At 43.7% G+C, this 27,572-nt stretch overlaps 1 protein-coding gene across 1 annotated transcript in view; it reads right to left on the bottom strand.

The window, feature by feature from the left end:
• lrp4 (LDL receptor related protein 4) overlaps positions 1-27,572 on the bottom strand; it is a 113,422-nt gene that overhangs the window by 57,889 nt on the left and 27,961 nt on the right. The window contains exon 2 of the mRNA XM_022748458.1: positions 2,196-2,342. Within this exon, the coding sequence (XP_022604179.1) occupies positions 2,196-2,342 (147 nt within the window). The remainder of the gene's footprint in view (positions 1-2,195; positions 2,343-27,572) is intronic.

The raw sequence follows: 27,572 nt of genomic DNA, 5'->3' as shown, positions 1-27,572 counted from the left end.
CCAACCAGAGTTTAGATTCAAAAAGTACACCACATGAGAAGATGGGATCCAGAGAGACATAATCAATTCTTTTAGTTGTTCCAAACTGACAAATGTGAACCTGAGGAACCTGAACCTCAGCCCCAATTTGAAACACATGCTTTACTCAAAGATGTGCTGACTGTACGACTAAATAAAGGAATAACATCGACCTGGGCATTCCTGGCGTGAGATGGAATTTTTCAATAGAAAGTATGAGATAGTAGCAGGGAATTACATAGCTGTGGTATGAAATGGCCACAGCAGCAACACGAATGTCTGAACTATGAGATTGACTGGAGTGAGTCCAAGAGGTCGAGCGCCTGACTGGAGCGCAGGATCGATCAGACAGTACTAATGGATTAGGAAGGTCCGGCTAGATGCTGTGATATCTGTCAGCTGCTTCCATGTGTCCCCTTAAAAAAGTGACATCCCACAGATCAATATGTGGCGATCAGACTCACTGAACATTCAACCGGCCACAGATCAATACCACTTAGCCTCCCCTCTCCCAACCCCTAACTAGCCTAATGTGACAGAGGAAGACTGATGGGGGAAAGAACATCAACACACACACACACACACACACACAGACACACACAGACACACACAGACACATAGCACACACACAACACATACAGACCTCAAAAAGGCTTAGGAGGTGTCAAACAAAAGGGCAGCATCTGCTCATGTGCTTTATGAGCGAGCAGAGAAAAAAAAAGGGAAAAAGACCCTCGTCTGACATTTCACATCGATATACAGAAGTGTAAAAGAGGAGCGCTGAAGATCTCCTCCACTTGACAAACTGACATGCTCTGCAGGAAAATACTCCTGTCTGGCTCTGCTGCCAAGACTTCCCTCCAGCCAAACGCTGTCTGGTGCCAAAAGTCACTCAAGCATTTTTCTGCACGGGGCATACACCACGCAGAGCGCCTCGCTCTGTTTCTGCATCAGAAATACTACCCCGCCTGGACCAGTGACCCATTCACTGTTTCACTGGGTGATGATGGGATCCATATGGGCCCAATTATATTTTTTTTCTTTCTTACTATTCTGGACTATTTATGCAGGGAAAAAAAAAACTCTGCCTGAACACACTTGTACCTTTCTAGCAAAAGTCAGAAGTCGTGCAGTTACGCAAATTTGCACCAGAGAGCTGCCAAGTCCAAACAAAGTCTTTGTTGAGTGGTGGGAGTTCAATGCCTTGCTCAAGAGGATCATTGTGATACTCAGCTGAGAAATGATGATTTACTACCACACTTGTTAAGCTGCTAGAACCAACAACTTCCCAGCTGAGTTTTTAAATCTTTAAATATTTATCTATAATATATAATACATAATATAATATAATAATATATATCTATATATAATATAGCAGAATTCAGGGAAACACTCAGAGAATCCAAATCCTGCAAGGTTTGTATGGTGGGTCCAGGTGGGCGGGGCTTGGGGCGTGGCTGTGAGTGGTGACTGCTTTGTTGTGACATCACAAAGTTACAGAAGTCCTGACGGCTGGTTTTAAGGCTCAGTTTCTGAATACAGGCTGTGTGCATTTCTCTGTGGACTGAGGCTTTGATACTTTCACAGTATTAATATAGAAGCTAGACCTGATCTATAATCACACTACACATGGACACAGACCTTTATACAACATGGGACCTTTGAGACGATTTTATTTAGACAAAAATCTTGTGCAGCTGTTTGTGTTTATACATCATTTAATATTTGAGAAGTTTTTCTACTCATATTTAATGCAAAAAATTTTTTATATTCCTCAAGGCAAGTTAGACAACCTTTAATTAAAAGCTGACAGATCACACGTCTGATCCTCTGACAAACTGGGACACTAGCAAACTTTAAGACCAACTTCTGTCTTACAATCCTTTAGAAATGTAGAAGTCTCTGTCCAACTTCAACTGTCACCAACTGGGCAAAAGCATTTTCAGCTGACACATGGATGAAGAAATCACATCAAATCTAATAAACCGGCTTGCATGAGTACTTTGGCCTCAGTGCCAACTTGATGTCTACAACTACTGTCGGCCAGTAGTGTGAATTCAAAGCGGATTTTAATGATAAAATCTAACTCTTAAATGTCTTTATTTGACAATAACATCTTTTGTTTATGGTGGACAGAGGAGGATGACAAAAACAGAATCAGAGGATTGTGAACTCACTGCATCCGTCCTCGTCGCTGTGGTCCCCGCAGTCGTTGTCTCCGTCGCACTGCCACTGGGCCGGGATGCAGGTACACTCCCCGAACGCACTGACCGCACACGTGAAGTGATTCCTCCCACACGAACACTCAGCGCTGCCCTGAATGCCTGCACACGGAAGGGAGAGAGGGTCAGAGGTCACACACGGCCAGGTTGTGTTACTGGAATTCAAATAAGCAAATACTGATTAAACTGGTTTCACACACAGACATGCCTGAGTGTGAAAGTATTTAATGTGCAGGTGGACTCATCTCAGTTGGAAAACCAAAACCTGCCTCTGAACCCTGACTCAGCTGACACTGAACAGGAGGAGGCTGCAGAGGATTCAGACAGGGAGGACATTTACTCTAACGCACATGACACAGCTGATGATTCAAACATGTGACTCCTTGCATTGTTTTTTTTTATTTTTTTATTATGATTTATTCACCCTGCTTAACTCCTCTGTTTGTGTGACACCACAACCACAGCCAAGCTGTTAGTGTAGTTTAATGGGATTCCCTATTTGATTTATGCTGCAGCTGTAAACTCCACCCGGCTGGGACTCTAACCTGGTTTCAGCTCTGATGAAATCAACTCAACCATGTTGTGAATGGATCAGTGGTTACAGTACTATCTCCATAAATTACCTTCATGGAGGTTAAAGTAAAAAAAAGAAGAAAAAAAAAGGTTTTGGTAAAGTCCAAGTCAAATCTCATATCAAGTGTCAAGTCCTCGAGGATGATTTCAAGTCCGCTGCGAGTCCGGTCTCTCAAAGCTGTGTTGTGTTTTTACATAGCTGAGATCATGTCCTTTCAACATACAGGCCTTACTTAAATATTCAAGCTGTGTGGCTGTGCAGGTCCTGCCTGATGTTGTCTTTCTTTTAAATTATAATTGTGGAATTTCACAGAATCTAAAGTAGAAATTTAAATAGAAACAATTTTGCAACTTAAATCTGACCTCGCTCCAAGTCTTCAGCTCTACAGCAGAGCAGAGTCAAAATAACAATCTCTGCCAAACATTAACAGCTAATTAGCTAATGCTGAAATATTGCAGTGGTAACAAAATGACAGTTCAGGCTGCTGGTGTTCATGCGCTGCCGTCTTTGTTTTCAGAGAGCTCGGTATGTCAGCGGCATTTCTCTGAGCCGCCGTCTGCCACGCGGCGTTTCTCTGAGCCGCCGTCTGCCACGCGGCTTCTCTGTCACCTCTCCAACGAGCTGTGTACTGCTAACTACACCCTAACAGGGTCCATGCAGCCACACACTATGTCCCCATGCAGAAATGTGATTAATATGGTTTTCCTCTGGACAATTTGTGGCATTCAAAGAGAGCGATTAACATGTCTGATCTTAATGTGAATGGATTTCATTTAGTTAATCTCCTCTGCCAGAACATGCATTTGCGTGTTGCATGGGTAACAAACACAGTATTATGACCATGACTGTAAACCAGTGTAGCCACAGGTAGTTTTAGCTCCTCAGAGTGAGGAGGTTTTATGAATCTGTGCTTGTTGTGTGACTGTTTATACTCGAGATCCCTTCTGACAAGCAGGATGACGTCTTGTTAAGAGAAGCACCAAGTGATTTATTCAGTGGAGTTTCTTCCCTGTCCTCAATAAACAGCTGACACTCATCAGCGTTATGATTCACGGAGTCAATAATGAGGTTTGTGAGCTAAAAACCGACCATGATGAAAACAATTCAGATGTTATTCAAAATAACATTAACAGGTATTTTTAAGTTTACATTTTTGTAAGTAAACTGTTTAAGAATTTGGCCCATTCATTCTGCCCTGATGTGAAAAATATGGAGACAGTTACAGCTGAACAATATGCAAAAAAAAAATATTATTTTGGCAGATATTGCATTTGAGTCACAATTTCAGTTGGTCATTTCTGCATCTCTTTTTCACTGAAAGATATTTAAAAAATAAATGGTGGTTATGTGACTTTTGCTGGGGTCTGTACCAAACAAGTATGTCCCTTTACATCTGGAGAATATGATTGTCTCTGTAGCGCCACAACGCTTCATTTATGGTCTGGTTGTTGTGGCGACACATTTTATCTACTGGATATTGCACTTGTGCAGCCCAAGAGACAGTATTATTAAATGCAACAGTATTGCAAATTAGACAATTAGACCCTCACACACACACTTTATCTTGAGGCACTAAAGTGCCTTGAGATAATGCATGTTGTGAATTGGCGCTATACAAATAAAAATTGATTTGAAATTGACTTGACCATCTATTCTTGACTCACTAGGCCAGTGGTTTCCCTCATTTGGGGCTTGACCCCATAAAACCAAGCAATATCCATTTGTGCAGTGGAAAGTTTTACTTCTCTCCTTCTGAGTAAATTATCTAGTAAATCACAAGAAGAGACTCACAGGTAGAATGGATACCTACGTTAACAGCAGGAGCTTTAGCCAAAGAGCACATTATAAATCATGAAACATCTTCAGTCTCTCTGTACTGTAACCTGACCTTATTTTGATTTAGGAGAAATAAAGTTACATTAACCAGAAATACACAGTGTTTACTGGCCCTTTAATGTGGCCTCGTTTTTCTTACGCTGTGTGCACATGTGCACAGACAAACACAGTTTCCCAAAATACATAGTCAAACAAACATACATACACACACAACCCCACACACACACACACACACACACACACACACACACACACACACACACACACACACACACACACACACACACACACGATCCATACGTTCGCTCAGCTCTGGTTTCCCACCACAGCAGAGAAAAACACGGCGTCACCACACCTTCAGACGCATCACAGCACATCACGTTCAGGACAGGAAATAAATAAAGGTTTCCCATTTTGCTCTCACTTTGAAGCCTATTAATGACCATCTGTGTGTGTGTGTGTGTGTGTGTGTGTGTGTGTGTGTGTGTGTGTGTGTGTGTGTGTGTGTCTATTTTGCTGAAACTGGCCTGCCGCAACAAACCCAGAGTTTCTTGGAACGCACATAGTGTATGTGTGTATGTGTGTGTGTGTGTGTGTGTGTGTGTGTGTGTGTGTGTGTGTGTGTGGTTCCTGGCCTCCTCACAAAGGCATCAGTCAACCCAGGAGGGCCTGGCAGAGAGAGCTCAGTAACCTTCAGATCCCTCCCACAGCACTAAATTAATGGCCTCTTTCTTTTCATTTCCCTCTCTCCCTCTCTTTCTCCTCATTCTTCTCTTTCCACCATCCCCTCTTCACACTTCCCCTTCAGCTGCCTCCCTTCTTTTCTCCTCTTCCCCACTTTTTTCCTCTCCCCTCCCCTCGTTTCCAGAGGGAAACAGGGATGCCGTCATCCAAGTCTTCCTGTCTTTAAAGTTGTCTTTCTAATTTTCTTGCACAGTGTGTAGTTCCTGAGGTTCTGGGACAGCGAGGGAGGGGGTGTGCCATTTACACTCTGAGAGACAGACAGGACAATCACAGACAGACAGGTACAGACTAAGGCCTGAAAATCTCCAACTGAGACTAATTCCTGATACTCCATAGCATCCACAGCAATGGCTTATACTGCAGTGTCGTGAGCTGTGCTGGATTTGTAATGTAAAGCACGTTATGTGTGTTTTATTCATCTGTGTGTGTGTGTGTGTGTGTGTGTGTGTGTGTGTGTGTGTGTGTGTGTGTGTTTTGGTTTGCACTGAGCTAAATTAGAGTCTGTGAGCTGGAGCAGAAGTCGTGTCAACATGAAGCCACATCTCAGGCCGAGCATTTGTCAAACATACTGGAGCCATTTGCTCCGACTGGAGCCGAAGAAACGTACAACTTTTCGCAGGAGACCATCACACACACACACACACACACACACACACACTACGCTGCACATGCATGAGCATCTTATTCTCAGTCCTGCATCAAGATTTAGGTGTATATATATATATTCACAGCAAGATGTCAGCAGGAGATTTGACAACAGGCACAAAACATCTCTTTGATATTGTGCTGGTTGTCCAGGACCACTGTGGCTAGTGTTGCAAATCAGAACTATTGTTCTGTCCATTAAATACCACTAATAGACAATTATTAAATTCTATTTAATAATCTAGTCTATTAATAGTTTCTCAAAATATTTTCCAGAAGATGCACCATTTCCCAAAATATTTTTCTGATTCTATATGACACATCAGCCAATACTGGAAGGTTGCAGATACATCTCAGCGGTGCAGATCCTGGCAGATAACCAACAAGACGAATCTAAGGGATCCATATCCAATTTGTTTTTTTTTTACGTCAAAACATTACCATCAGATGACATGTTGTTATCGTATCATTTATCATCATCTCCTAAAAATATCTCAAATAACATTAGCATCAGTCTCAAAAATCCAGAATCAGTCAATCGACTCACGGCACAGGTAGAGAACTGTGGATACGTCGAGATATTTTGTGTAACTGATGATGAACTACAATTACAATAACTCTAACAACCAAGTCAAGTTACAGTTAACATCAATTCCTGTCTAGACTCATATAATATATGTAGTGAAGACCTTAATAGAATAGTAAATTAGCAAATGTATTGTGTTTTTGCAGAACATTATGATGTCACAGTGAAGGTCTAATCAGTAACTGGAGGAATTATTTAAAAATATACTTATTTTTCAGGTAATTTATATTTTCCAGATTATTTTAAAGAGGTTACATGAAACGACCTTTTTTTCAGATTGCAGAGTTGGAGGATTTCCACACACAGTAACGCGACCGCTGTGTCAACGTTGGTCAAACCGGACAAAAAGCTGAGCAGACATGAAAGCAAAACATATCTGCTAGAAAGAACAAGGAAGACGGAAGCACCTGCTCCACAGTAATGGAAAAGAAATGACTGTTATGCTACTGATACTGTGTCACCACTGACAGGTACGCACAGAACTGGCACAAGCGCATCAGCCACAAATTAACAGTCTCATGCTACAAACGCCATGAAAAACAGAAAAGGTTCAAAGCTGTCAAATCAGAAAAATAAAATTGTCAAATATGGTGTGAATACTTTTCCACATGGGTGGGCAGAGACTTGCTAACGCTTCCAGTCTGTTCTGGAAGAGAAATTACTGTTTTTTATGAGGTAAAAGTGCCAAAAAGACAACGCCAACATCAGTTCGAGGTCTTGTAACCTTGCCACCAAAAATAATCGCAACATCCAAACTCGGATTAAGGAAGCAAAAGGACGCTGATGTGAACTGATGAAGCCGATAATGACGAGTGAAACATCAACACACAAAGCATTCATTTTAGGAAACAAGTGTGAATGTGTGTCGACCAGCAGACAGACTGATATCGCCTTTATCCTGAGAGCACGAAGCTCCTGACGAGGTAAAGACGGAATCGTCGCCACTCGCTAGATTGTTATGCAAGGCTGCAGACAAACACACAAGCGCACATACACACCTCACAGCAGCAGCAGCCAGCCGTGGCAGCGCGGCGCTTTCAAGAGCGCCAGCATGACAAGCCTCTGATGCATTACACAGATAGCAGATCACATGCTGGGCTGTTTTCTAGAGACAGTGGATCTCTTTGAGCTGCGAGTGCAAAGTTTAGCAACAATACGTGATTCAGTCTATTAAAAGGAAGTTTAACTGGGGCAGGAACAATGGAGTCACCTGTGGACATTTTTAAACCACATTTTTTGTCAGTAGATCAGTTTGACACAGTGAACTGGAAGAGCTGCAGATGCTTACTGCATAAACATAGTATATTCAATATACAAAACTAAGGTAAACAGTGACTTTTCTGCCTGTGACTCCGGTAAAGTTGTTCTAAAGTCAATAAATGCTGCTTGACCTTTTCTTTTAAAAAGGTCCCATATTGTATAAAGGTCTCTGTCCATGTGTAGTGTGATTATAGATCAGGTCTAGCTTCTATATTAATACTGTGAAAGTATCAAAGCCTCAGTCCACAGAGAAATGCACACAGCCTGTATTCAGAAACTGAGCCTTAAAACCAGCCGTCAGGACTTCTGGAACTTTGTGATGTCACAACAAAGCAGTCACTGTCCTCAGCTATGCCCCGAAGCCCCGCCCACCTGGACCCACCAAACCAACCTTGCAGGATTTGGTTTCTCTGAGTATAATTACCTGGAATCTGTTGTATTTTTATTGGATCACTCAGAAAACAGTCGGCCAATCAGAAGAGAGGCTCAGAGCCTCCTCTCGTCTGACTGACAGAGGTCAAACCCAATGAGAAAGGAGGAAACCGTTTCTACCCAATAAGAGGTGCAGGCTGATGTGTTGAACCTGCTCTTCAGGCCAACAGTGACACACGCAACTAAACTCTCACTTCACCTGCTGCTGGTGTATGAGCTGTGAGTCAGACAGGAACCTCCAGCAGAGAAAAAGAAAACAAAGACCACCAAAGATCCTTCACTGCTGGTTACTATAGCCTGAAACTGTCTAAACAGACCTGGTATGGAACAAGACAGGTGGTCCCCCGCCCCTCCCCCAAAGGTAAACACAGATGATCCCGCAAACCCAACCTGACACCACGCCTAAACCTGACCCACCTACAGCAGGAAGCCAGCCGCCAAAAGCCTGTGTTCACCGACCAAACCGAACCGGAAGAGGCCACGTCGTAGGAGTCTCAGATCTAACCAGGTGGCATTCAAACTCGATTTCACCATTTCACAATTTGCTGTTGTTAAATAGTTAAATGACGAGTGTGAAGAGTTGAGGAGAGAGCAGTGGGGCCAAAACACACAATGGTAACCCAGCCCGGAGAGCGGGTGGCCACACGCTTTGAACGATGTCAAAAGGCTGCCAGTTAATTAGGCGTGGACCTCCCTGGAGACTACCTGGAGGGTCGGAGCCGCGTCTTTCTTTCACTGCATGAGTGTACTGCTATAAAAAGTGATAAGCGGGAAATTGTGTGTGTGTGTGGGGGGGGGGATAGAACCATCTGACAATGTGAAGGGTGAGACAGGCACAAGGAGGGAATGAGTCAAACCTTTTGTCTGCCCTCTGTCTTCCTGCCACCCGTCCACTGCTGGTGTCGAGCTGTTAAAGTGACACTTCAGAGAGACAGCTGCGCCTCAGCGTGTCAGCAACTGTTCAGCCCGAGCAGACCCAAACCAGCTGCACGGCACAGCGTCGCACGGCGCTGCACAGCGACAATGGACACCACTGGTTCCCCACCTCGCTGTCAGACAACGGCGCGTTCATCCTTCGTCACTTCTCACCGTGAGAGACTGCTGACGGAGCGAGACGCCTGACTGCTCACGTACACAGGATCGCCTGTTCACCTGTACCGTCATTCACCATTCATACTGAATAGAGAGCTGCAACTGTGGTTTTGGCTTTTCCTGATAGCGAGGTATCACTGAGTGGTGAAAATACTACCACTACCAGGACTTTGCACCAGCTGTTTTTATGTAAAGACATTTAAAAGAAAACTGGCCATTCTTGACATCCTTTAGATGTAGTGTCACATTTTAATAAATATTCTGTGACATCAGAATGAAAAAGCAAATAAACTCTATTGAGGAGCTGGCAGGATTGAATTTTAAATTCCACAGGCCCATGTTCTGGCACATCCTGCCCTCTTCAGGATGAACTCAACGCTAAACTGAGCTAATTACATGTAAATGGAGGAGAGTGAACATGGTAAACTTCATGTCAGACATTTCCCAGATGACTCTGTTCACTTCCTCTCTGCGATGACTGTCAGAAAACATCTCAGACAACAAAACAGCAACAGCATAAAAACTCCTTGCAGTTAAACTTCCTTGTATAATTCCATCCATAAGTAACACGACAGACTGTTTTGGTCATGTTCAAACACTTTCTGTAACAAAACATATAAGAGCAAAAATCTTATAAGACGGGCGTCTGTGATCTACCTTGTGTCAGTTTACGGGTCCTTGATGTGAAAAGGTTTGAGAACCACAGCTGCAGAGGGACAAATAAGAACCTAACTCTGTTTTTTTATATCCTACATTTGCACCTAATTAAATGTGAAAGTAGTAATATGAAGACAGACACTTCTCAAAGTGCTTCCTTCAATGCGCTCTGCTGTCTGTGAAGCTCAGATGAATTTAATAGACGGTCAAATTAGGCATCATCGTTTTGAATTGGACTTGACCCATTCATGACACCATACTCGACAAGCCGTCGGTAAATATAACGGTAACATAAACTGGAAATCAACACAAACTGTGATTAATGAGGCTGAATGTTAAAAAAAAAGTTTAGTAGGCAAAGTGAGTAATCTTTGGCCTTTAGTGTTATTTTCAAAGAAAAAAAATGAATCTGTCAAATATTAATATACCCTCATCTCACACAGCAGACCGTCTCACTTTCAGTTTCGATCTGGTCTATTACATTCAACGCCGCAATACGAGACGAGTGAGCGAGAGTGAGGGAGAGAGGGCGTGATCACACTGCTAATAACTCTGGACTCTAACACTTACACACTTTGCTGCAAAACTGCTCACTGTCACTTAAAGAGCTCCACACTTTTTTTTTTTGTGGAAAACAGCTGCTGCCTCCTGCTGCTGGAAATTAGGCTGATGAGAGCGTTGAGACTGAACCACTCAGTCAGTGTTGTATAAGCTCACATTTCAGAGGAGCTACAGAATGGGAAAGTATGTGCAAAGTTCTGAGCGGTAACTCAAAGTTCAGTTCACAAAGAATAAAATGAACTAGTTCATGCTCATTTCTTAAGAAATTCTTTTTGAGTGGAACCTTTTCCTACCCATCCATCCCCAGCTCTCAATCACTGCCACTTCACTACATGAATTACTGTTTAGTACGGTGGAGTCCACAGACTGAGGTTACTTTCAAAAGCCAAGAAAATACAATGTGAGTATATGTTTTATGTGGATATTCTGTGAGTTTGACTCAGGTGGAGGAACTCTGCAGATGTCGGCTCATGGTCTGACCCCTTCTTAAATGATTTCTTGTGATAATCATTCACTCACAGATACTTCAAAAGACTGGTTGTGTGCTTCAACTTGATCAGTCATTTCAAATTTGTTGCCGATGCGGATGACTTTTTTTTTTTTTTTCCCAGACCTGGCGGACACAAATTTGGATAAAAATACGAGACAGAATCTGCACGGATTTGTTCAAACAAGTCCTTTAAATGTTGATATCAACTTGCTTCAGCAGCACCAGCAGCACGCTCCTCGGCTGCTGCCATAAAACACACTTCTTTTTGCTTTTTTTTAGCGGATTACCACCACAACCGAGTACGTTCATTATTTGCAAGCGGACACGATCAGTTCTTTGTGCAGCGTTCATGCACAACGCTGCACACAGTAGATGTTCCACAAAACCAAAACAATGAGCTCAAAGAACCAAAAATGCTCCATAAAGAGTTGGTGATGATGAAGAGGGTTTTTCACCTTTCACTTCACTCGTCATTTACATATAAAAGACGTTTACTGATATGAGTTTTGGGATTATACACACAATTTCCCAGGCTCCTGTTCCTTTTTTTTTAATATCCATATTTCTCTAAAGCTGCTGAAACACTCAAAGAACACATTGACTGAATTCCCTGCGGTTATGATGGCTCTGGGTTAAGCTGACTTGGCTTCAAGATGCCAAACAGCTCATCCTCCCTGCCTGTTCCCCCCTCTTTGTCGGCTCATCTCCACCTACTAATTTGCCCACCATAGGTCAGGCCACTCTTGATGCGGCAAGCTGGTAACCACAGCAGCACATGTTGAAGGCCTGCTGGGAAAAAAAAAAAAGACACAAGTGTGGAGGAACAGCATGTGTGAGCAGATGCACACATGTACTACTTTTCAAACGCACAGGGAAATTCTTCAGACGCTTAAAATATCCGGTTTGCGCGCCCAAGAATGTAAACAAAGTACCAGACAAACAAGTTCAGAGTTGATGCCAAGTCTTCAAAGCATTGCTAGAAATCTTCCTGGACAGGCCCGTCATCACAAGCTCATCCTCCCGGTTATCTCAGTCACACACTATACACACACACACACACACAGGAGTGTCTGAAATGTGCAGCAGTTGGTCAGCAGCGGGGTTCTTTTCACGCCTGCTCATCTCAGACTTTCATTAAAACTCCAGTCTTATCACAGCGCAGCACTCAATCACTTTCTTATAACATACTGTAACTCAGCAGGGCGCCGCGTGTGTGTGTGTGTGTGTGTTTATGTCTGGGTGTGTTGTTGGCAATGCCTGTAAAAGCTTAACCATGATGACGCTCCCCCAAACCTGACCAGAGGCTTCATTACACAACGCCAGTGCTGAATGTTCATCATGTGCGGTACTACATGCAACACCAGGCGCACACACACACACACACACACACACACTCAGCCAAGTCATTGCCTATTAACCAAGTCCGACCCAGAGGCATGTGGGAGGATACTGTCCTTTATTCCCCTGAAATGAGCGAAAAAAACATAATTACACGCTCGGTGATATATCATGGTCCTGCTGCTGTGGGTAAAAAATAAAGGCCTCACACACACACACACACACACACACACACGGAGTGTCATCATCCATGGCCGGCCAGCAGTCTCTCTGAAGTCAGTTCAAAGATAACACTGACTTGGCCAGGGATGAGTGGACGGCTGCTGGACGGGCATGTGGGCCGGCACCACCGGGCGTGGGTGGTTGGGGGGGATACATGCGAGTGAAAAAAAAAAAAAAAAAAAAGACAGAAAGTGGACAGACATACTGCACATTCGCTGTAAGTGTAGTGTTGATGTAATTTTACTTAAGAGGTGAAATAAATCTCGTCAGCATTTTATAATAATCCCACATAATCCCGCAAATCTCATTTTCTCCCGGCAAAGTGTCAAAATCTCAAACTATAACAGAACCAGGATGCAACTTGGAGTGAAAAGCTCCACCAACACGGAACAAGCCTCCAACTTGCAAAACTGCATCCTCCAAAAATATATGTTTATCATTTTCCTTCCACAGTATGTGAATATTCACAGTCTACATGTGATTTTATCAGCTTGTGTGGTGCATTCATCATACTTCTATTCTCCATTTATTGTTTGTGTACTGTATAATTGCATTTATTTTTTTCTGCATTGTACTATTTGCTAAGATTTATTTGTACAGAACCATGTGCAATATTATATCCATGTTGTCAGAGTTAGAGCTAGTTTTCATTTGCATTAAATAATTAGCTAAAAAAACAATATTTGCTTCTAATTTACAGACAGACGGATGAGACAGGAAGACAGATAAGCAGGTAGGCAGGTACAGACAACAGGTAGCTGCATACAGGTCGCAGGACTGGGAGTCCACAGAGTGAGCGGCGCAAAGCAAAACGCACAGAGACGTTAACAAACGATGTGGCGACGGACTGGGGAAAATGGGGCCGGTACAAATACTGGGGAGCAGATGAGGGAAATGAGGAACAGGTGTGTGTGTTGGTAGGCGGGGAAGTTCCAGCGATTGGGAATTGGAAACAGGTGAGCAGGTGCATCTGGAAACAGGGAGAAAGTCCGGGGACATGTGGTGGACGGGTGGAGCACGACCGTACAACAAGGACCAATAAACAGAGGCGAGACAGAAATCGTGACACTGGCTGGGCCGATTTTTTACTTTTTTAAAATGACATATATATATATATATATTTTTTTTTTTTAACCTCTGTAGCAGATGAAGTCAGTGTGTGTCATGCTGTGTGGTCTGTCTGGTCACAGGGCCATGAAGGGGTTAAGGAGGGAGAGGGGCCGAGTGTGTCGTACTAGGTTTCATTTTCCACTACCGTCAGCCCTTTGTGATGACTCTGGCCTCCACACACTGTACTTATGTGGCTTTGGGACTCAATATGTGTGTGTGTGTGTGTGTGTGTGTGTGTGTGTGTGTGAACATGTGTGTGTACACTGTATACAGTATGTGAACGAATGAGGGAAGGTCTCTGTACTATGATCAAAGAGAAAACACATAAAAGATCCCTCATGACTACTTCCATTTGCTCTGCTTTGTGCGTTGGACATGAGTTTTAAGGATTTAATGACCCGATGGGAAACATGGAAGACGACTTTTCCACACGGATGACACACCACATGTTGAAAGGATGGAGGGCTGCGCATGTGATGGGACAGCGGAGCGAGTGCGAGGCAGATGAAGAGCTGCAGGTCTGACTGTCGTACGCGCGCATGTGTGGGAGGACTCCTGTGGTGTTTTTTTTTTATTTTTTTTATGAAGTGTGGGTGAGAAAGCAAGTGTTCTGCGTGGAGTCACAGAGGAGGAGTGAGGAGGGCAGCGAGAGAGTTCAGCCTGTTTGTCCAATGGCAGCTGAAGAAGCAGCGTGAACGCCACACCACTGAGATGAGGAGGAGGCCACTGGGAGAGAAAGGGGCTGGGTATCGAACCACAACACTTTACTGAACAAATAGTGCCCATAGCGGATGTTATTAAAAAGTAACAACTACCAAAACTTTGAATCTAAATGCCTGGGCAAATTCTTATTCATCTTTTTTTTTGTGATCAATACATAATTCCAAATTTAAATCAATTTTAGGATGTAGTTTTTGAAGACAAGGCTCCTGTACAGCAGAATAAAAACTGATTGTTCTGCAGCTACAGTAAATGTAGAATGTGAGACGTTCAGTGCATTTCAGTGCAATGTATTGGCTTTAGTAAGTGTGTGTGTGTGTGTGTGTGTGTGTGTGTGTGTGTGTGTGTGTGTGTGTGTGTCAGACCTGGCAGTGTAAACACAGCGGAGTCCTGAGCTCTGCCTCTGGCTGTGAACACTAGACTCGCTGGGTAATGTGCTGAGTGAGCACTTGGTGTCCAAGCTCACTCTAATCCACAGATTGTCTCTTTGGCCAGCTGACCCCCCCCCCAACACACACACACACACACACACACACACACACACCTACCCCTCCCCTCAGAGACACTCGCCACCCTCCCTGACAGGGGCCTCTGTCAGGGACACATGGGTCAGAGCTTCAGCTGAGCCCAGAGCTCAGGGCTCCTTCCTGGGAAGAGTTTGACTTTCCAGTTGGGGTCTAATTTTCATCTGCTGTTATGCTCCATTGATTCTTCCAACATCCATCTTAGAAATCTGTACCTTTCCTCAATGAATGTGTGGTTTTACACTAACCAGTGTGTGTGTGCAGAGGTCCCTCCCGGAGGATGCCGTGCTGAAACGGCAAGCCAATTAATCGTTTAGCTGACTGAGGCGACTGGTGGAGAAGTATTTTGATAAGTGATTATTTAAATCAGTGGGTCCCATTTCACAGCCCTGCACATTTCCCATCTCCCCTGCTCCGCCCACACCTGATTGGATAAGTAGAGGTTTTTCTGTCGATCAAGAGTCGGTGCCTTCCAGCTCTTGAGTGGCTAAAGGGATGGAGACCACTGGTTTAAGTCTAACAGTCTTTGGTTCCACCTTTTCAAATGTGAGTCTTTTTCTGCCTTTTACTGTTTCATGTCTTTGTATTTGGGTTTTTGACAGTTGTTGTGACAAAACAAGCATTTTGAAGACAACCTGTTCTGGGAACTGGGAAAAAAGTAGTCAGACTTGCAGCAAGCTGCTAAACTACATTAGCCTGATGAAATGTATATATGTAAACAATGCCATTCCTTAACCAGAGATCTACAAAATTAAAAGCACATGTACTGAACAATCTGGAGATTAGCGACCAACATCTGGCCCTAGGAGTGACAGCCATGAGTGTATTGTTCATTGTTCATGCATTACTATTCTACACTGAGCTTCAAAAAGTGAGGAAATAACAGAATCCTAATCTACGCTATGTTGTGCAAACCTCAAAAATGTCCAATAAACCCAAAAGTAGGTGACCTGTCTGTACTGCAAACATCTATTGTTCTGTGGAGGCAAAATCAAAACCACGTTTCTGGGCTGTAAAAGCGGTGGACCTCACTCAGCTCCAACTCAAGTAGCTGAACCAACAGGAATGTTAACGTCTCTCTGCTTGAACCAGGTGGAATAAAAAAATACAGAGTAACTGAGAAAGAGAGAGGTGCAGGGGAGGTGAACCGGCTGTCCACTGGAGTCTGAAAACTGTCTATGGAACAATTCTACATTTCCAGCAGGATGTCTCTGCAGCACACAAGGACTGATGGTGAAGATTTTTGCTGTGTGTGTGTGTGTGTGTGTGTGTGTGTGTGTGTGTGTGTGTGTGTGTGTGTGTGAAAAACTAGTGTCTGGATCAGGTCCAGTCCACTGGAGTCAGCCTGTAAGTGCTACACGAGCCGCTTGTCTGCAACAGCCTGCAACAGAACCCCGCCCCCCTGAGATCAGCACCTCTCTGCGGGATTTATCGATCACCTGCTCAAGAGGCTGCACACTGATAGACTGAAATCCATCTGTTGTACAAATAAAACTCAGTCTACAGGAGAAAGTGCAGCAAACCAGGGCTGATTAAATTAAACCTTTTCATTTCTGACAGCATCAATACGGTCTTTTTTTGAGAAGCTGTTTAGGCTGCATGATTCTGGTGAGAATGACGATTTTTAAAAATTGCAATTATTAGTCACGAACAAAGGTTTTTGGTCCAACTGAACACACATCTTTAGAACAAAAATGTTTTCCTGGTTAAAAGCTCCCAGAAAGACCACAAAAGCCACAGAAACAACCATGATGCAATAACAACAGTTGCAGATACCCTAACCTTACATTGTGAGATAAACTGAATGAGACAATTGACCGGGCAAAAGGCTGAAGACTGAACTGAAGAGAGTGAGGCACGTTAGAGTCACAGCCTTATAAACAGTGATGCAATCAATTAATTACTATGAAATTTGAGCTTACATTTGATTTGATTACATACATATCACATCACATCCCTGCCTATATTTAAAGGTCCCATATTGTATAAATGTAGATGTCCTTTTCTTTTCTGATTATAGATCAGCTCTAGCTTCTATATTAATACTGTGAAAGTATCAAAGCACTCAGTCCGCAGAGAAATACACACAGCCTGTATTCAGAAACTGAGCCTTAAAACCGGCTGCCAGTGTACTTCCTGTAACTTTGTGATGTCACAACAAAGCAGTCACCGCTCTCAGCCATGCCCCAAGCCCCGCCCACCTGGACCCACCAAACCAACCTTGCAGGATTTGGTTTCTCACCGGAAAAGCGTAAAACATGGGACCTTTAATGAGCCGTCGTACACTTATCTGAACACCTGAACCAACCACAAGTTTAACCAGCGCAAACAAAACCAGAACAGTCCAATTGTGAACATGAGCAAGTACAGTGGTCCTGAGCGGGCCTCATTGCAGAGCCAGATGCCAGATCAGTATTAGCAGCTCCATTTGGTCCATGTCTGTGAATGTGAACTCACTGTGAAGGGATAAGTGTAATAAGAGGAGATTATTCCATGCGGGCGAGCTGTAACTCACTTTATGGGCTTTGACTGGATGAGGGGAACAGGCACCGAGGTCCAGCTCTGTAATATCCAGTTATAAACTGACGCAGCATGAAGGGCTCCGCTCCGCAGCTCTAACCTCCTCCATGTTGGCACCAGACGCTCTATGATGTTAACATTTGGGATTCGGGGCAAAAACTGGGCTTGTAAATTTCAAATCTGCGAGTGAGAGTTTGCCAGTTTTAGTATATTGACCTCTCTGTTTTCTACATCAGTCCAACAGTCAGCCATTAAAGTGAGCTGCTAATTATGAGTAGGGACTCAAACAATCACAGAAACTCACACATGTGAAAACACACTCATGCTTGTACAAATGTGCAACACATTGTCTGGCTCACAAAAACGTTTTTAGTCTTGCTAATTACCAGCAAAACTGGGCAACAAACATCAGAATAGAAGGAAACTGACACTGGATGTTGACGGTCAATATTTTAATAGCTCTATAATTTTATGTGTGTGTGTTTGTTTTGCTCACACAATAATATTTCTGTGGCAAGATGATATTGAACAATTAAAATCACTGAGGTTGTAATCGTTCAGGATGTGACAGGAAACACGGCCACACTTCTCGTCCAAGGTCATATTTTCATTCAAGCTTCGTCAGCCATATGATATCATGATGAATAGTGAGGCTACTTGAACTTGTTTTTTCTTTAAACTTAAGTTAACGTCTGCACACAATCAGCATACATGTAGATGTCAAGGCTTCTTGTTCTCATCGAAAACAATTTGACTTCTGTTTAAGTACAGTGTGTTAACTTAGTGCTGAATTACATCCCTGTCAATCACCTGACAGAGTTCAACACGCTTCATTTTTAGAAATGTCTCTTTACATATGAAACAATTAGCAAAAATAAATATGGGAATGTAAACTACACACAAGACAAAGAGTGATTAGCATTTAATTATAAGCTACATTTGTTGGTATGTTGATCAAGACTTGTTGTGGATTCATTTCTTTGGAAGTAATTCACATTTTGTATTCATGCCCTCAGTAGGAATAAATGCACATCTTCAAGTTATGAAACCTCGGACGACACACACCCTGGTCCCTGCAGGACAACAAAACCCGGGAGCATTCCAGAGGAGGTGGGAGTGGAGAGTTTGAAGGGCGGGTGGGGGTGGAGGGATGTTAAATTGGTGACTTGGAAGGCAGAGCCTTTCCAGAAGAGAAGCGGACAACCTGTGGTTGGGGTTGAATTCTTTCCCTCTCTGGCTCCTTTTAGAAAAAGAGGAGAAAACGGCAAACACAGACCCCTCCATTCAGAGTAATTTATCCCTATGGCCAGGCCTTCTTTACCGGCTGCAATAGCCCCCTTCCGGGGCTGCCCAGCAGGATGCCTGCGAGTGGCGTGTGAAACTCTCCTGTCTCCTTAAGCTCAAAAGGGAAGGATGAACAATGGCCCTCGCCAGGCGCTGGCTCTGAACAATCCCTCGCTCTGCTTCGCTCTCTGCCTTACTCTCTCCGTCTCTAAAAGCAACCACAAGCCATTCCCGCAAAACCCACATTCCTTTATCCATCCAGTATCGTCCATCAGCAGCCATTTCCTTCAACATAAACTGTTTTCTCTCATCCGTCCGTCTCCGTTTCCCCCTTTCTCTCTTAACCTCGAAATTTTCGCTTGGTTTCCCGTCCGTTTCTCTTCACCTCAACTCTTCTCGTCTTCCTCTTTGGTAACACTAAGACAAACACTCTGAATCAAGGCGAAGGGGAGTACGAAGCACCCCACATTTTTTCTGGTTTCTCAGGACCCCATTTGACCCTACCATTGCCCCAATCATCAAAACGTGGGTGACTCACCCTCCATCACTATGTCTCACCCCAACCATCTTTCCATCTTTGAAAAGGCCCCTGCTGGATCGTGTCCTGCCTGAAGCGGCTTGGACCGAACTCAGAGAGCGAGTGAACAAAGCAATTATTGGTCTGATTAATAGCATATTTGTTGGGGGCAAAATTACAAGTCACTTTGTTTTACCGTACCCCATGTGAGATTTCCATGACACATCGAACACAACAGTGAAAACAATGAAAATGAGCGTTGACAGCGAGACAGCTTTGTGCCATTACAATAAACTCCGTAGCATGTCTCTGTCCCCGGGCGGAGGATGTTAGAGAGCGAGCCGGGCTTCAGCAAAACATATGGCTCATCAGTTTGTATGGCGACCGTCCAAGCAGTTCAGGCTGAGAAAAAGGCAAAGTACATGTCAGTCTGATCGATCAATAACAAAAAAAAACACTGTTTCTGCACTCCTCTGCGGGAGTCAGAAGTTGGGGGGAAAGAAATGTGGACAGTTTCCCCACAGAAGGAGCCTCAGCAACAATCCTCACAGCTCTTGCGGGAAGCCATTTTCCCCTTAACACTCAACCATTCAGCAATGGCTCCTACAGAGCTATTGAGCATTCACCAGGCACCTCCACATCCCCGACAAGCGCAACAAAAAGCATTTTAAAGCAACACTCCCTGCAGTTCCCACACTATTTCACCTGTCAAACACTTACAAAACAGTCAAGGAAGGCCAAATGCCCCTCAGGGGCGCCACAGCACACCTCTTGCCAGCCTCAGCCTCACTAAAGACGTTGTTATTCCTCTTAGAGAAAGAATACACTATAAATCTTTCCCACCTACTATCATGAGCAACTATTCTAAGCCTCAAGGCCCAGACAGGACCTTCCACCTTGACAAGCATCACCAAAAGTGGAGCAGGTAAACTGAAGAAAAGCATTTCCTCACAGAGCCAGACTCCCCGAGCGAGCGGCTGAGTCATCTGGGAATGATGCTCGGGAAATCAATAGAAACCAATTGTCTGTTTGAGGAAGGAGACAACAGGAAAGGCAAAGAAAGGGCAGTGCCGGAGATCCGTTGCGCCGTAGGAAATTAGAGGCGTCTGCAGAGTCAGAACCTTGTCCGGCTGATTGATCATTTTGGTAAACTAGGAAGATGTCAGGGTCTCAGATAGCTACAAGGAGGTCTGACGGAGAAAGTAAGAGCAACTCCCCCGGTCAATCATTTACTCAAGTCCTCATTCTGAATTCAGAGGAACACAGCTCTGCAGACTAGGGGTGTAATGATACAGTCGGCCCACAGTTCGACTCTGTGCTATTTTTAAGAAAAGTTGGGATGATAACAAGCAGTAACTGTACAAAAATCCTTATTTATCCTCCTCCTTGGGCATAAACTGGGAAAAATCTGTTTCTTTGTTCTCCATGTTTCTCCCTGGTTTTACTGCAGAGTGCAAATAACAAAAGTTCAGAGATTTGGTTTTATTCACACTAAACTAGAACAAATAAATAAAATCATTCTCCAAAATTTAGTACACAATTTAAACATTTTCACAAAAAGAGTGTCACGCTGTCTCCTACAGTTTACATTTATATACAACTAAACTGCAACAGCAAATGCGTTTTGTAGGAAATGTAATCACTGTCTGGATTATGTTAAGGAGGCAACAATTCAATAGAATAAATGAATTAATAAATGAATGAATGAATGGCGTGCAACATTTATTGATAGCAGCGGAGTCACCGGGAAGAGGTAAGGGTGGATGGTGGACGTACAAAGTGCAAGAGTGTCACACCAGAGACAGTCAGTTTTACTGCTACATTCAGGATCAATGTATTGCGACTTGACAAATACGTAAATTAACAACATATCCCCATTACATTGGGTTTTGCCACTGATTTCCCAAAGTGATTCATTCCAACCGACAAGGTCCCTGTTCGATTCAATTCAATACCGATTCAGTTTGAGATGTTTTTGTTGTGATACCAATTTTGCTTGGATACGTTGCTAATGTACCACACCTTCTTCTTCTATCGGCTTCCTCTTGAAACGGATTTGCTTTTGACGAGCCCTTCGTTGTCTTCATAGTTTTTATAATCTGAGATGCAACCGCTCATCGGCCTAGACCTGTGACTTCAGTGGAGCCGCACCTGCCAGGTTTTCGTCTCTCACGCTACCAGATCTCGTTGCACGAGGAGGTCGGTGACACACGATTAACGGGGTTCCACAGGAGACTGTAAAAGGCTTTTATCAAAAGATTGATCTCTGAATTTTATGCATTGATATCAGATTTTCAAATGAAGATCAATTTAAATCAGAGAATCATTTTTTTCAACCCATTCCTAATCAGATGAAGTTACATTTCGTACATAAGACATTTGCTGTCGCAGTTTAGTAGGAAATGAACATGATTTCCAAGAGCCAAGGGTTGGATCAATGTTTCTAAGCTTGTTGATCCATAGTCATATACACACACACACTGCATCCCTTGTACTTACACCCTTAGGAAAGAAAGTAGAGATTTGTAATGTCAGATAACTGCTGTTTTGACAGTAAGTAGACAAAAGGTACAGCCCTGTACCTTATTTAATGACAGGCTTTTATCTCCCTCCTGTTTGAATTAGAGACAACTGCTCTGTAAATTTGCAGCTCTCCAACTCATTTTAAGAGGCAAAGCATAACTCCCACTAAACATACTTTTTCAATTTTATGCTGTGTGTGTGTGTGTGTAGGATGAGAGGTACAGCTTCACTTAGGCTAATTATAGGCCGTCTCTAACTGGTTTTGTTGCTATGGTGCACATAATCCATTATCTGCGTACCAGGGATGTCAAATCATAAAACTGGCCGAGAGAACATTTGCTGAGTATGGAGTAGAGATTCTGCAACAGAAGTACAATCTGTTAATGCAAATACAAACCAAACATACAAAAATATACACACAGGGTTTTTTAGGTCTGAAACAGGGCAGACACTTGAGCTTCTGCCCGAGCTCTTTGCTGCCAGAGCGCTCTACAGCACAGCGGCTCGGGTTGACTCCGGGAGAGACGTTCAACATGACAGAAAGCTTTTCACACGTCTGCAAGTAGAAATGACAGCAGCCCACTCTGCTGCCCTAATAAACCTCCTGTTTAAATAGACAGTACAAATATTTGCTCTGTCAGTCTGTGGCGCTCGCTGCACCGCAGCCTTCAGATCACGTTGAACTGTAGATGCAGTTATGCATCCCCTCTGGCTGCAGAATAATTACGCTCCAGTGTTATGACAACTGTTAATGGATCATCGACAGCCGTAAGCAGGTGGAAGCACAACGCTCATCAAAGTTTCATTTGCAGACGCTGCAATCATCCAATCACAAAATAAGTTAAGCTCCCCCACCTTGATGAGCAATAAACGCTAAAACAATCAAGTGTGTGTGTGTGTGTTTCAGTCCCAACCCATCAAGCCATTGTCTGTTGTTTAATGTCTGTCTGGGATGATGTGAATGATATCCCGTTTTAGACCCTCATAAAAGGAAAATCAGGATGTAACTTAATAAATGTTAATTTGGCCCATGGCATTTTAGAATATGAAGACATCAATCTTAATGCCCCCCCACCCCCCACCCCCCTCGGCACCCACCCAACCCCCCCCAGTCAACTTTGTGACAGCAGCATTCATCGGATCAAGTCATCACTGACGGAGGAGGAGGAGGAGGAGGCATAAAGGGAAGAAAAGAAGACATTTCAGGGGATAATTTGCGTTTATTACAACTTGTTTCAATAGTTTTGGTCATAATTTCTGTCAGTGAAAATAACATTGCACTCACCGAGGTAATTTCTGAGATGTGGGAACATGGGGAGTTATCACTGAAAATAGGTCCAATGGGGCAAGAAACACGAGCAGTAACACAACACTTTGTTTCTTTTTAAAAATATCAAACAAACATTGGCGAAAAGGATTCCTTAAATCTGGTTATTAAAGAATAACTCTTCTTCTACTGGACAAAATATATAATGAGTACGACATGTTCTCTGATGTTCAAACTATGTAGTGGCGACGTAGTTTCTAAATTATCTTAAATATATTTTGCATTAGCGTTCTTCAGTCTCTTGTTGCTTATTGGCTGACATACAGTATAAAACCCAATCATGATATATCTGCATTTAACTGAAAGGCGGTCGGTCGCGAAAGTAAATGCACAAAAGTCCTGTTTGAGACGAAGGTCATCATTCTTCAGCGTGTTATTGTTGACAATGCATCAACATTGTAAGCACGACGTGTCTGTCTTGCAGGTAGCGCATCTTTCATTCAGATTAATTTGTTTGAGGCTCAGCCATAACAGACGGCGCCTGAGAGAGCGTCTGCCTTCGGACAAATGGAATGACAGTGTCATATTTTACCGTTAGGACAGAGATCGCTCTCCTGACACACACACACACCTCAATTATCTGTTCTGCTCCGTCCTCTCCGCACCTCCATCTTGCTGTCCTAAATCTCGATCTTTCTTTATTTATGTCTCTCGAGCCCTGCTTCTTTTCTTCTTCTTTCCTTCCTCCCTCCTCCTTCTTCTTCCTCCTTTCTTGCTCTGCCGTCCCCCCCATGAAGCTGAGTGACAGCTCTTCCCCCGGCGAGTGGGATGTGTCCCACTCGCCTGTCTGTTTTCAGCCAGCCTTGATTAAAAGAATGGACCTGTCTTGGCCCCTTTGACACTCTCTCACACACACACACACACACACACACACACACACACACACACACACACACACACACACACACACACACACACACACACACACACACACACACACACACACACAATGTGGGCAGAGTGATATAGCCCAGACTGGGAGAAGACAGAAGAGGTGCGGCCTGAGGTCTGATCTTTAGCGTCGGGCCTGCTCGGGCCTGCCTGCTGGCTCAGATGCCTGCAGGCTGCCAGCCGACAACCGAGAACACACACACACACACACACACACTCACAGACAAACACACACAACGCTTCCTTGTCGTCATCAGTCAGGTGACTGTAGCATACCATTCAATGGATAAATAAAGCTGTAGTAATTATCTGTTATTGTTGCAAGTTTTATGGGAAATGATGAGATTATGTTGCAGAACATTGTGATCAGAGTTATGAAGGATCAAACTTGGTTTTAAGGCACTTTTGCACCTTCACATATTGTTTTTGTTGACTTCTTTCATTTAGCGTCAGGAACCAGTAACAATGTGGACCATCGATTCCTGAAGAAATGTACTTGTACAAATGTACAAAGAATATCGAAGGAAAGGTTAAGACCTACTGATCTTGTGTCCACACACGCATCACCACACTAGGGCTGACCTGAATGCCTCGAAACTTTGAAGCTTCAACCGTTGCCATGGTAATCGATGTCCAAATGTGTAATCGAATGCTGTGTTTTTTTGGGGTTTTTTTTCTTATTATATATGCATTACCACAAAAATCACAAAAAGCCGATGAAGTAACAAAATGGTAATCCAACATTAACAAAAATTAATGTTAATGCATCACGAATATAGTTATTCTCAGACATTTAATCTTAGTGACGGTTTTGTGCATCATAGCTCTCATGTAACGTTACCAGCACTGACACTGGGACAGTGACAGGTGACCATGTGACAGACAAGATGTCAAGCGTCTGAGATAACTGCCAAAGTTGTGAGGATGACCCACAAAAAGTTGGATGCCAGATGTGCCAACAGGAAACAGGCATATCACAAATCTACAACCTGAAAACTGTAACAGCTGATGTTTGTGCAACCTGGATGCTAATTAAGTAAAGCTGAAGACAGATTTTCATCCTCCTCTTTCTCTGCCCACCTGCTGATGAAGACCATGGCATATGACCTCCAGACCAGGAACTACATAAACTTCATGCTGAGTTTGTTTTCTCAATAGTAAAACTTGCATGACTTTACTCCAGTTTATTTTTTACCTGGATTTGATGAATACAAAAAGGACAGTGTCGGCCGCCTCTGCAAAATGTATATAGCAACCACTGTACAACAAAACCCTTCACAGTCGGATCGGCCGTACCGGGACAAATCCCGGTGGGCCCCTGTGTTCCAGGTGTGAGTTCTGCGACGGGGCTCACCTCAGCAGCTGCCGGCTCATCTCGTTTTCCCATTGTGTCTTATAGCTATATTTGGTTTTTAGAGAAACATTCTTTTTTCCCCTCACAGCAAAATTCTTATATATCAATCACTTCAGCATCACTGAGGTAAGCAATTATTAATGATGGCAACACAAGATATCTATGATTCATCACACAGGCCAGAGAGTAGATTCAATGCACAATACAGCAGGGAAGGCATGAAAGAGCAACACAAGCCTCTCTCACGCAGAGAAATCAGAGTTTGCACAAAGATCATTTACTATTCTCAGCTTTCTAGACTTTCTTTCCCCTCAGTCCTCCCCTCCTGATTAGCTGTCACAACCCCCCACCCCCCAGATTCTGCAGAATCTGGAGATCTTTACCTTCAGACAGAACAGATGCAACCCACTTCACAGATAAAGTGAAAGGGGAAAAAAAAGAAACCGAGAGCATAAGTGCAGAAAGAGTTACAAACCACCGGGCTTTGGAAAAGCAGCGTGTGGAGGAGGGAACGCTGGCAGCAACACAGAAACACAAACGCCACTGACGAAAGATTCTGCGCTTTGATTAAAGACGAATCAGAGCAGAAACTCCATCTTGCTCTTCTTGTTCTCCATCTGTTCTACCAGCCCCCAACCTCCACATCCCACAGCCCAGAGAAGAAGAAATGAATGAAGTGGGGGATTGTGTGGGGAGGGAAGAAGGCCTGTATGAGACGCAAAAGAAAGCGTTTCATGACTCGACGATGAGCTGGGACATCAGATGTGTGGTGAAAGCAGGCATAGTGCATTCACTGTAACAGCATCTGGGGGGAGCTGAACAGAAGAGGAGGATGATGATGGTGATGAAGGGGTGGAGGGGAGGACGGGGACGTAAACAAACTTGCTTTCTTTCTCTCAAAGCCGATGCCATTTCCTCTCTGACGAGGTTTTTCAGAGGCATCTTAGTCAAGGCGGCTTTGAGGCACAGAGGGACGGGCTTCAGCAGGATGCCAGCTTCAATACGCTTTTTGTAACTGAGTTTTTTTTATTTTTTTTTTTATTTGGCGTCTCATACACTTTCTTTTTTCCCCCTTTTCCCTCAGTGACAGAACCACATCTGTGTCTCTACATCCTGCTGGAAGATAAAGCGGCTGGGATTTGGAGTGATGCTTAATGAACAACCTGCTGATCCTCATCAGACCTGCAGGCAGACAAGCTGAAACTTCCTCCACTCTCCTCCTCCTCTCTGTGCTGTCAACAACCTGACGACAAACAGAGCTGCTTTTGTGAGACCATCACTGACCTCCAGACAGGCTGGAGGGAATAAAACCTGTAATGATTAAAGGACCATTTAGTAAATCATTGGCTGCTTTGCATGGCAGAGCCCTCTGAAGTCGCCTGAAAGACTGGAAGTGGAGGTGGAGTAACTGAAGAGGAGAAGGGAGGGGGGCCATTTTTCTTTTTTAAGTGCAACAGCCAGTGAAATGAGATGTGCTTGAGACTCATTAAGAGGAGAGGGGCTGAATTCATTCAGCCTCCCCCTCTCCACTAAAAAAACACACACACACACACACACACACACACACACACACACACACAAACACACACACACACACACACACACACACACACACACACAGATCAGCTGTGGCCATCTAGGACCTGAAGGCCAAACATACGCGCACACGGCTCTCATTAGCTTAACAAAACTGTTGTGTTGGTTTGTTCTCGTTAAAACGAGAGACAGCCGGCCGCGTGATGTGCCGCACATTTCAGCCTTAAGATGAGGATTTAGATACACTCTCTCCCTCCTTCGTTTCATCTGCTCGCCTTACATCGTGCTCCTGCTCTTCTGATCCGATTAGGATGTTTGGAGGTGCACGGCGTCGCCGCAGTGACATTTGGATTAGTAGCAGCTGAGGATTCCAGTTGGGAAAATATACATCAGGCACTGGGCATAAAATAGAGTTACAGGGAACTGGATCAGTGGTATAGTTTCATGAAGGAGGCTGGTGTGTGCCAGGTAACCTCACATCAGGTAGCAGGCACATGAAACAGGATGCGGCCCTGTTGAATAAATGTGATTTGGGGATGGAGTGACATCTTTGCAAAGGGCCAGAAAATTAGTGGTAAAAAGAGCTTGT

Source organism: Seriola dumerili, unplaced genomic scaffold (assembly GCF_002260705.1).
Source record: "Seriola dumerili isolate Sdu_G_001 unplaced genomic scaffold, Sdu_1.0 BDQW01000011.1, whole genome shotgun sequence".
Classification (NCBI taxonomy): domain Eukaryota; kingdom Metazoa; phylum Chordata; class Actinopteri; order Carangiformes; family Carangidae; genus Seriola; species Seriola dumerili.
The sequence above is the reverse complement of the archived record's forward strand: the minus strand, read 5'-3'. Positions and strand labels throughout refer to the sequence as shown.